The following is a 12,376-nucleotide window of genomic DNA, read 5'->3' on the forward strand; positions in this document are numbered from 1 at the left end:
GAAATATAGATCATGACATCATCTGCAAAGGCCAATAATTTAAGTTCAACATCTCCCACCCGGATCCCCCTCAAGAGACTCCAATTTTGCAACACCCTGAGCATTGGATCCAACACAAGATTAAAAAGTAATGGGGATAAAGGACACCCTTGATGGATACTGGGAGACAACAACATTGGAGGTCCTGTAAGGCCGTTGATTAACAATGAAGTAGTTGGAGAAGTATAAAAGGAAAACTATCATCTCCGCTAAAGTCAGAGGCCACTATTGCCGAGATAGCTGACCATATTCCTGTCACAGAATGACGACCATGGACAAATCCTAACTGATGTGAGGTAAGTAAATGTGGGAGGATTATTTTGGCCATTAGTTTGTAATCAATGTTTAGTAAGGTAATTGGCCTATAAGAGCCCTCCAACTGAGGATCTTTGCCGGATTTAGGAATTAGAACTGTATGGGCCATATTGAAAGTGGGATAGAGTGGACATTTTCTGATATTCATGAGCCTTCCGGACATTTCGGAAGAATAAGCGAGTGTGTTTAGTATGTTTAGGATGCAACCCCCTCCTAACTCTAAAACTGTCAGCACATTTTAAATTTGTCACAACCACCATCTGAAGCACAACACAATTTTGCCAACATGCAAATTTGCATCTTTTATCAGGATTTCCTCCTAACTCTAAATGTTTAACACAAAACAATACTCTTACATTCTGGCAGTCTCCAATACATCAGAATTTTTAAATATCTCCAATTTATTGTAAAATAAAATATTTTCCTATGTGTCTTCATTAGACTTTGATTTTGGCTTCTCTTAAGAATTTTACTGATCTTAGTGAAATTGGGTGTAAGACTCTGTGGGGCGAGACTCAATTGTAGAAATCTCCCTCATTTTTGCTTGTGCCCCATAGAGGTGCAAGCAAAAATGAGCATTCATTTTTACCGTAGTAACGGTAAAAATGCGCGGCCGCGATGTTCTGAGGAACATTGCGGACAATCGTATCTACCCCTGTGATCATATAATTATCAGTTACATATAGTGTATATAAATTATTAAGGTAATTTTAAAAATACCAGATGTTCATCAGAACAGAATGAGCAGCATTTAAGACAGTGACAGATCATGTGATCCCTACCTGTATTTCAAGTTACACTGCCTCACTGCCTTGTACTTTTAAGGTAGACAGGTATAATGCTACATATCCTTCAGGGCAAATTATGTAGGATTTTAAATAAACAAAAATGATAAATTGTATGCAGACAAGTTATGTCCACCCACACTTTTGCAACTAAAGTACATGTAAGCCGTTTTGTTATTAGAAAATTTCCCTAGAGATTCAGACACCTCCATTGGTAAATGGAACAGTTCATGCAAATATCAATTCTCGAAAAGCCAAGCCTAACAAGTAAACACTAAGCTGTTTACTCAATCAGGCACATTACGGTACACCCTTTTTTAAGAGACCTTCCCTTAGGTAACAGAAAAATATGCTTATCATATATGAAGGGGGTTGGGGGGGTAAAGCTGCGTTGGGAAAAATAAAATCACATTTATTGCTGTCACCAAATTTCTCATTTATTTCAATTCAACAAATTAATTTCACTACAAGAGTTTGAAATGCAAATCTAAAGGTTTTAACACACGGGTGTTAAAAAGAAGTGTTTGATGCAGGTCAATAAAGACTAGTAAGTACTCTAACATTGGTCCTACAAACAATAGCGTAAATGATTGGGCCTGTACATATTTGTTTTCTGACAAGGGTTTGTTTCACATTGCTTTATTTTTTACATTTGTGTTGTGGTCACAGTCAATAACTGTTGTAAAGTGTAATGGAGTTTCATACACTCACCATCAACAGTCATAAAGAGGAGGCAGCTGGGTACATTTACCGGCAAAATTTTATTTTTTTGACGGTTTGGTATCTTAGATAAATATATTTTTAGGAAAGTACCATTCAAAGCAGGAAAAACTTAGGAGCCAACTTACTAATAAGCGGCGATAACCATGATCTGTTATCTACGCTTAACGCAGCAGTAAAAATCTGTTACTACTGCAATTTATAAATAAAATCTCACTGAGGCAACTGAGCGATACTGGCCCAGAGCTGTAAGGGTTAACTAACCCCTTTTAATGGGCCAGACTCTGGGGATCTGCACATGCGTGACCCAGCTAGAAAGCCTTGGGCTTTTGGTTCCACTAATAATAATAATAATAATAATAATAATAATAATAAACACAATAAGAATAATAAACATAAACATAATAATAAATAATAATAATAATAAACATAATAAAATCAATAATCTGTTAAAAATAAGATAAAAATCTAAAAAAATGGCAAAATACATTGTCAATTGAAGATCATGCTTTATTCAAAGCATAAAACATTTTTCAATCGATTTTCTTCTATTTTACCATCCTATTAAACAGGCTTCCCCATTTATCTCAGTTCACCATTTATCTCCACGGAGGCCCCTTGATGTATAGAGCAAAGTTCAATCACCTATACACAACCTCTCAGTTTCCCGTTGTACCTCCCAAACTGCTGTCTTGCGTCATACATGCACATGATGACGCATTGTTGTGCGAGTCTGAGCTAGCAAGGCACAATAGCTAGTATGAGACATAAAATTATTTTAATAAACACCAGTGCTCAAATGATAACTATAAAGAAAATGAACACTAAAAGGACCTGCATATGCTAGATCCTTGTAGTGGGGGTACCTAACCCTCTAATATAAATTAACCAGCAAAGACAAAAAGAAAGGAAGAGCAATGCATATTCAGACTCACATTCCCAAGCAACTTTATCTAAAAAAAAACTTTTAATTTATTTATATAACATATAACATCTTAGATACATTAAAAATAATTATAAAAACACAATAATCAGCATCAATTGTATATATAGGATTACGCTATAAAAGCTTAAGGATACATTTACTAAAATGCATACTACACAGTCCAAAAAAGGAACCTTGTTAATAAGTGTAGTGGTCCCACAATAGCTGAGTAATCTTGTGATCGTGAATGAAGGAAATCATCCTTCAACTAAATACATATGTCAAAAATCAAGGATCTTGTGTGTGCATACAATGCAACAATTGCTGTTGAACAAAATGTTTAAAGAGTAACCCGATATGGGTATAAACTGATACGGACATTAGTACAGACAGTTGACATGTGGAAGAAGATGTGTGTGCACTCAATACCAAAAAAATATTGTGGTGGGGGTGCTACTTACCACCTGAAAACCAGCACATCACAGAGCACAGTCCATTCTACCGGTCATTTGTGCATAAATACTTCCACTAAAGTCCACTCTGTTAGTAAGATGTGCTCTATGATGGGCCAGGATCCACCTGGTGGTGCTAGACATGCATATCGGCGAAACTCCAAGTTACTTGCGCGATTTCCATGGCAGTCACCCCCTCCTCTAGCCTGTTGTTTTCTTGGATTTTTGATGGCAGTAATGTCCTGTATTGCCTATAGAGGGTTAAACAATGGAAAAGCAGTATAGTTCGCCCATAGATAGACCTGGCATGGAAGATGAAGAAAATATACTAGACTTCCTATGAACCTGCTTCTTCAAATAAAACACACTACTTTCCCTCAAACTACAATCCTTCAAACACTCCATCAAAACTCACCTCTTCATGCTTGCCTATCCAACCCCCTCTTGACCATACTGTCCACCAACCCCTCTTACTTTGCCCACTATCTCTATTTTATCTCTATATTATCCCAGTTGCTCCTGCTGTCTCTCACTGCCCCTCCCTCTAGAATGTAGGCTTCTCATGGGCACGGTCCTCTCTACATATAGTCTCATGTCTGTCCCATGTTTTTCTTCATCATATATCCTTGTCATGTCTTTTCCTATCCTTTGTGAGTCCCTACAGGTTTTTACTCACATTTATACTATTTAGGTGTAATGATTTTTATGCAGTTGCGATTTTGCTTACTGTATTAGCCATGTCTTATCTGTATTTGTACGACTGTCCGGCGCTACGGAATCTGTGGCGCTCTATAAATAAATAAATAAATAAATAGTAATAATACATGTGCTTGAATTTGTATGTGGTATAGGTCATAAAATATTTCAACAATAAATAAATGAGCTAAAACATTAAATGAGCATGAGTTACGTAACAATGAACTTTCACCAATAAAACACCCTGTGCCATTTGTAACAAAGCATGCAGAGCAAATATAACCCTGTTGGTACCTTGACCTACAGACATATTTAGTCATCTGTAATAAGTCGAAAAACAAACTCACATGGGGCTGAGACTCGTCAATGCACATTCATTAAGATTGCTGTCTTCAGGTTTTCCAGCATGTTTGTTAACAAGCAGATCATACCGAAATGAAAGACAAATTGCTCATTGAGGTATGATGGGTAAACAAACTTTTCCTGCATCACTCTTCTTCTGAGATGTAAGAAAACTCCTACGCCTATTCCACCAAACCATTAGGTGGTTGATGCCTTGCCATCCGTATTAACACCCAACACTGCACTTCACCTTTCTGTCACCCAGTGCTAAGATACCCAAAGTTTCCAGAGCTGCAATTTTTATGCAAATCGAAATTTTACCTTGAAAGTGTTCTCTTATTAAAATACAGACTCCAACACATGACAAAATTAGTGATGATAATTTTCCTATTAATTTTTCATAGCATTTTACACCCATAAAGGGAATATGGGGTGGTTTTCTATTGACTGAGTAAATTGTATGTCACAGTGCTGTCCAGGTGTTGCAGAGCAACATCGAATATCTGACCTGCACCACTAAAAGCTTTTCAAGCAATATTACTTTATCCCTCTGTCCCAAACTTGCTGGTCCCTGAATTGTGTCAGATGGTAGAAGAGGGTGTGACCATGACACATTGGGGACTTGGCCAAACCCTTGGGGGCATGCCTAGCGTTTCTGAAGAGCTAGGCCACCTTCTGCCCCCCTCCAAATACCCACTGATTGCAGCATACCAGCAGTAGGTGCACGCGGCACCCATTCAGCGCTGCTTGTCTGTGCACAGCGCAGTGAGCGGGACATACCACCCAACTTTCTGATCTGTAGGACAAAGCAGTCCACTTGTGGGATGGTGGGACTTTATCCTGTCATGTTGCGTTCAAATATACTAAATTGTACCTAAGAAATATACAAAAGCAACGAAAAATAACCAAGGAAACGTTGGAAGTTTTCTATAAAGGTAGACTGATGCAAAATTGGACCAAATTAATGTGTAAAAATGGTATCAAATGAATCCCCATAGTGTATGAAAAAAAGACCAATTTTATCTCCAGACACACAAACTCCTTAAAGTCAAGTAAATTTTGCTAAAGTGGGCCATTACACTGTGTTTGTGTGGGTTTCCTCCGGGTGCACCGGTTTCCTCCCACAACATACTGGTAGGTTAATTGGCTGCTATCAAAACTGACCCTCGTCTGTCCCCCTCTCTGTCTGTATGTGTGTATGTGTGTGTGTGTGTGTGTGTGTGTGTGTGTGTGTGTTAGGGAATTTAGACTGTAAGCTCCAATGGGGCAGGGACTGATGTGAGTGAGTTCTCTGTACAACGCTGCGGAATTAGTGGCGCTATATGATGATGATGATGATTACTCCCAAAATAATTTTCCTTTAAAATATTTTCTTTAAAAAAAGAAATCACAAACTAAAAACTAAAGATTAAAAAGCTTTTTCAAAATAAAGTAAACTGACATTACAGACAGTTTTCTAAATCATCAAAATAAAGTTAAATACACCAAGCACTTATTTTTAAACAGGTTAAAGAAAAATACCACTTTTTCATAATATTTTTACAATTTAACCCAACAATCCCCTTACCCACTTTTTCTGAAGGCAGGTAAAGGAAAGAGAGCGGATGCTGTCCCAATGGCTTATTTACTAATACATGATGATAGGGCTGGTGTTCTATTGCCTCTTATTGCAGCAATAGAAAACTACTGATCGCCAGGATTTACTATTAAAATCTTAAGTGACAGCTGAGCAACACTCAGCAGCCTCAGCGATACAGGCCGGGATCAGTAAAGCGTAACTCACCACTATGTCACTACGGGGACATGTGCGAACAATCTGGCGCATGTACAGTGGAATTGAAAGCCCAAACTAATAAAAAATATAAAATCTAATAAAATAGTCAAAAAATGTATAAAATATATTTAAGAATAAAAATTCTATTGCACAATGAAAAAATGTTTTATTCAAATAATAAAGCTTTGTTTCATTGCTACAGACATCAGCCTAGGTAGGCCTGAGTAGACTGCTAACAATACCTTCAGGGTGGTCTTTTCACCTTCTACCAAGATGGAGCTAATAAGAAGAGCTAACATTTTCCCCATACAATATTCACTGAACTTCACCATAATAGGTTAGACATAATAAACAAGAAGTCAACAAATGAAACAGTCTTGAGAGTCTTTATGTACTTTACATAACGAAGCAGAGTATTACAAATATGATACTACACAACAGAACAGCCACAAAAACACAAATCGCTTGAACCTCTCTCATATTACTGATAGGTAGGAATGTTGCCAGTAAGGAAAAAGGGTAATTTTCTCATTATAAATGATAAACATCAAGAAAGAACTCAAGCACTCTGCTGCTGTCACAAGTGGCATTTTGTAGAACTAGTTTAAGAGGTTTTATTGTTAGGAATTTCCAGTTTATGCTGATGCAACGTGAAACACCTTGTGATATTACAGGAAGTTCCCCACGTGAATTATAAACACATCATTTCAAGTCAAACGGCAATATAATATAACACACTTCCATGGATTTCTTGGAAATAACATTACTGACAGTTACTCTTTCACTTACATTAAATGTTTTTAAGCTACACTAAATAGAGCAAGTATATTCTACATTAAATATATATTTTTTAAGAAGCCCAAAGACATACTATGCTGACATCATTAACTGGAGGTGATCTACATTTGTCCGGTTTCACTATAAGAATATGTTACCTTAAGGTTCTCTTGCAGACGGTCTGTATGTAGCATGAAGTGTTCTAACTCAGCACCTGCCTCTCGGGAACATGTACTGGTTTGAGCTTGGCATATGCTGGAAAACACTTTATACCAAGCAGGCGTGTGAACACCTGTTGGGTCTGATTGCCGTATTAGCAAACTAAATATTATAAGCCCTTCAGTTATTTTATGGCTTCAGCGTACCTTCCTGTATATCACTGATTAGTCAGATTAGGCCCTTTATTTTCCTGGTTAGTTAAGAGGCTACAGGAAGGACATGTTTGAAGCAGTCTAACTGAAGACATTGATGATTTTCAACCCCATTTGACATTATAGAATGCACAATAATCCAGAGAAAATATTTAAACATGCATAGGCACATTTACCGAGCTGTTGGCTGTTCTTATTTTATACCACTTCAGGTAAAGTGGTGTAATTGTAAAGTTTTGTGACCTATCCAAAAGGTTTCTCTGCAATCTGTTTCATCTTGACCATGCTCTGATCACCTCCTACTTCTCCTGCCATCCTGGAAAATTGCAAACCTCCTTGAGCGTCTGGGAGGACAACCAGAAATCCAGGAACCATCCGGACATTCTGAGAGAGTCGGCGTGTAAGAATAAAACACTGATAAGAACACTTTTAATGTCACAAATCAATAAAACAATCAATTTGTGAAAAAGCAGGAGGGTGCTGGAAAAAGTATTTATTTATTTTATGACATCATAAGTATCAAAGCTGTAGGAGATGCCGGAAGACCAAATATACTAGAAGGAAAACTTGTAAATGTGGCACATTTCTCTGTAAGTTGTCAGTGCTATATTACACTATGAGAGGTACAACACTCTGATTTTCTCATAGAGTTACACAGTGTGATATACAAAGAGTTTCCTGTTTGATACTATGAACAAATCAGCTGTTAGCTGGATGCAACTGAAGGCTCAAGCTATAAATTAGGCAAATGAGATTGAAGGTCTACTACACACTAACCACCAAAAATTGTGTGTCAATTAATATGAAAGGATCAGCACTCAGAATGTGTTGCCCGCCTAAAGAACTTTACAGTCCAGAGTGTTTGTTTCCAGTGGAGGGTTCCAGTGGTTCCATAATGTTGTGGGGAACATTTTCCTGGCATGGTTTGGGTACAGCGATTCCCTTAGGCAAGATCAAAGCTAATCACTACTTTAACCATTTTGCAGCAGTTCTTTGCTGACGTGAAGGGTATCTTCCAGGATGACATTGCCCCCATCCACAGAGCATGTGTGTTCACCAATGGTATGATCAGCATGACACTGATATTTTCCATGTGTCATGGCGTTCTCAGTCTTCACATCTGAACCAAATAAAGTACTTATGAGATTTTCAGGAAAGACAACTGAGACAATTTGTTTTCACCAACATCAACCAAGCATCAGAGTGATTTTCTTATGAAAGAATGGTGTTTCACTCCTGCGCCATTCCAAACATTTGTAGACTCAATGCCATTGTGCATACAGGCTGCACATGTTCTAATGCCCTACTAAGCAAATTTCTTATAGTGTTTCCATTTTTTCAACTACCTCTATTCTAACAGTGCCTATTTTAGAATAATCTTTGATACTGTAAATAGTAGGCAAGCTCCATATGAGAAGGTCCACTCCCTCTCAGTTCTCAATTTTTCCTGTATGTGTATAGTTCAAGTTATTACTTGATGAAATTCTTGTCTGACTGCATATACCAAGCAGTTATTGCATCTCACAGGAGATTTCTATCAGTCAGTCTTAGCGCTGGCCTTCCCAAGGCGCGGAGATCAACAAACCCCCACGGTCTACACTAAGAATCGACGTAAGGCGAGATGGATTGTGCTGCCAGAGGCCCACAAGCTGCAGCCCTTAGGTTGGCCCACTGATGCGATAGGTGATAGATGGTTGGAGGAAGACCAAAGACTGGACCAGGAAAAGCAGACTCTGGAGTGGTAGTGTAGTATAGTGGGGCAAGCAGGATTAGTTAGCTGAAGCGATACAGCACACACAGAAGACTCCTAATCCGTAATCAGTGAAACAACGGGTCAGATACACTGAATAAACACTGCACACAGGAGAGTCTGAAATCGTAATCACAAGGATTCCGGGTCAGATACAATGGAGCAGAGACAGCAGAGTAGTCAGTATGGATAGCCGGGTCGGACACACAGTATTGCAGACAGCAGCGTGGTCAGTATGGATAGCCGGGTCAGATACACAGGAGTACAGACAGCAGCATTGTCAGTATGGATAGCTGGGTCGGATACACAGGAACACAGACAGCAGCGTGGTCAGTATGGATAGCCAGGTCGGATACACAGGAGCACAGACAGCAGCAGATATCCAGAAGCAGTGGTCTAACAAGCCAGAAGGTCATACAAAGGGAGTCATCAGAATGCACCAAGAAGGAACACAGGGAGAGCCAGACCACAGGTTGTAACCTGTTGCTCTGACACAGCTGCAGTGTCCAGGTGAGCTTTATATACTCTGCAGATTGTATATGTCGCCTCCCAGTCTCGATCATGTGACCGCCCAAACCAGGAAGTGCTGAGCTGTACACAGAGGTACAGGAGTGTGGAGCAGGTAAGTCTGTGACAGCAGTGTGGAATAGAAATGAAGAAGTGACCAGGCACAGTAACCAAAGTGAAGGATATCCCTGTTCCCTCCTACTTTATCCTCTGGCAGTTGTATGTTGCCTCAAGTGTTCATAGAGACATGGCCATCTGATCATTTCAGACACTTAATTGTAGTAATTGGCCTCTTGGAAAAAATGACAAAACCAGGGTGTCTGATGATGGGAAAATATTCATTCACTCATTTCATCATTCTGCAGCTAAGAGTTTGGAGATGTCACTATTCTGTCTGCCTTCCAGGATGCACTCATGGAAAACATGATTACAAATGCAATAAAACCTGCTACACAGAACAAATCTCCTATTGATCTTCCAGAATTTAGTTAATACGGTAATGTCTGATCAAGTCCTGGCTGAACTAGGAACTGCAGTCTGGACATTTATTCACAGATGTATGGTTGCATCAGCTGAACATCCATTCCTACCTTGCAAAAAGTCCATTGCCCTAATCTCTGATGCCATAGGCAGGACTAGAAGTGGAATTTTACTTGACCCAAGGAATGTCAGTGCAATTGAAAATAATGTAGTCTTGCCCACCAAAAAGTTAGATCTTCCTACATGGAACTTAAGGATAAATGGTGACAATACATGCCCAATACTCTACGATAGTGTTAGGGTATCTATCAATTGTGTCTCTTTAATTTGTCATAAGCAGCAAATCTTGCCAAAAAGTCCATAATAAGGAAATATATAATGCAATCTTAATTTTAGCGTGTTTGAAAAGATTATCAGATACACAACAAGTGGCAAAGTGAAGCAGTGACAATATCAGATTTTATTATGAACAGCTTTAAAGAAAAACTAAATCCTTACCGTAATTATAGATTAATGCTCTACCATCTAGGACAGTGATGGCTAACCTGTGACACTCCAGGTGTTGTGAAACTACAAGCCCCAGCATGCTTTGCCAATAGATAACTAGCTGATAGCTGCCAAAGCATGCTGGGGCTTGTAGTTTCACAACACCTGGAGTGTCACAGGTTAGCCATCACTGGTCTAGGAGGATACTTCAGAGAGTAACCCCACTAGCAATTCTAAAAAAGCCAATTGTGTTGCATCAATTGGTTGGCTCCCAAAACTCAACAGAAACAGCCATTAAAAATTCTGTGATAGAAGAATTAACTGTTACAGAGAGGCACCAGTAGTATGACTATATGTGGAACAATGGGGGTCCCAGAACCAAGCTGTTTTGATAGTTGGGGGTTAGTGGTTTATGCAATAATTTAAAGTCAGGGTGGAGGTCCTCTTTTAATCAAAACAAAACCATCTGGTCTGTTTAATAATAACTAAAAGCCCCCAAAAAACTTTCTCACACTCTCTATTAGAGACAAAACACTAATACAACTAAGAGATGACACATTAGTTACTTCCCAACTTATACAAAAATGCATTCGTCCTCTACCTATTCCAAACCTCAGAGACCTACAGAGAAGAATACAGGATTCATCTGGCCAGGCAGAAGGCCCAGTACTCTCCAGAGAGTGCTTTCTAGGCACTCCAGGGATGGAAGCATTGTCTGCAAAACTATTACCTGGAGGCCCACCGGACTCAGATAGTATTAAGATATGCCAATGCTCAAAATAGTCTATGAGTAGACAATAAGACTGACAATCTGAATATGCTGTCTCCACATAACCTATTTTGGATGTACCCTTAGGACAGCCATCAGATGGCTCTTATACCGCCTACCTAGTGTTTATCGCACTTCATTTGGAATTATTGCATGCTTACAAGCTTATAGACAACCGCAACAGAATGATGCCCCTTTGGAATAATACGGCATTCTCTCCAGGCACTCTATCTCCGTTAATTTTTGCACTTGCCCTTAACTGAAAAAAAAAAATTCCCCTCCATGCTTCCCAGGTGTTACATGGAAAGATACATCACATAAGTTTTGTTTGCTTGCAGATGATGTTCTTTTGATTGTTACCAGCCCAAAAACCTTGTTGGTGGCTCTACATCGCATTTTGGACCAGTATAGTGAAGCCTCCCTATACAAGCCCAATGCCACTAAATGTGAAGCTCTAACATTTAATATGACTGAAGATAATTTAACTAAAATACTAACTACATTTAAATATTCATGAAAAAGGGACTCCATTATATACATTGAAATTCAGATCCCAGCTAACCAGGGGGATATACAGGGTGGGGCATAAAGATCTCCCATATTTCGAGGGGGCAATGTGTGAGCTGTAGTGGGGGTAAAGAGGTCTGGTAGATTTAATTCAGTAGGTTAGGCTCTGCCATTTTTAGTACCCATCATGAGTTGGACCGGTGAACATCGGGGCTTTGTTGTTCAAGCGTATTATGAGAACAACCGTTCTGTGATAAAGACGCAGAGAGCGTTCCGTACATGCTTTGCGCTAGGTCAAAATGCATCTGTACCAGATCTAAACACTTTTGCTATGGATTTCTAGTCTTTAGGCAACTGGATCCACACCGAAAAGAAAATCACCTGGCACATCTAGGACCGTTACAACGCCAGAAAATGTGGAAGCAGTGAGAGCATCCATTCAGCAATCACCAAGGCCTTCCGCTCATAAGCATGCCATGGCACTGGGGATATCAAGTCGGAGTTTGAAGAGAATTTCACATGCCGATTTAAAATTATATCCTTACAAAATGATGTTGGTTCGAAAATTAAGTGAGGGAGATTATGCCAAGTGCAGAGTCCTATGTGAAAAAATTCTTAAACAGATTCCTGCTGCAGCTGTTCTTCTGAGTGCGATGAGGCTCACTTCCATATCAGTGGAGC

The 12,376-nt window shown here is 39.2% G+C and overlaps 1 protein-coding gene across 2 annotated transcripts in view; it reads right to left on the reverse strand.

The window, feature by feature from the left end:
* Nucleotides 1–12,376, reverse strand: part of MYO5C (myosin VC) — a 166,060-nt gene that overhangs the window by 142,672 nt on the left and 11,012 nt on the right. The window contains exon 1 of one of the 2 annotated variants that reach the window (XM_075208007.1): nucleotides 6,984–7,044. The exons of the other annotated variant lie outside the window; for it this stretch is intronic. Coding sequence (XP_075064108.1) covers nucleotides 6,984–7,019 — 36 coding nt within the window. The 5' untranslated portion in view covers nucleotides 7,020–7,044. Of the gene's footprint in view, nucleotides 1–6,983; nucleotides 7,045–12,376 lie in introns of those variants that run through there. 2 annotated transcript variants of the gene reach the window in all.

Source organism: Mixophyes fleayi, chromosome 4 (genome assembly GCF_038048845.1).
Source record: "Mixophyes fleayi isolate aMixFle1 chromosome 4, aMixFle1.hap1, whole genome shotgun sequence".
NCBI lineage: Eukaryota > Metazoa > Chordata > Amphibia > Anura > Limnodynastidae > Mixophyes > Mixophyes fleayi.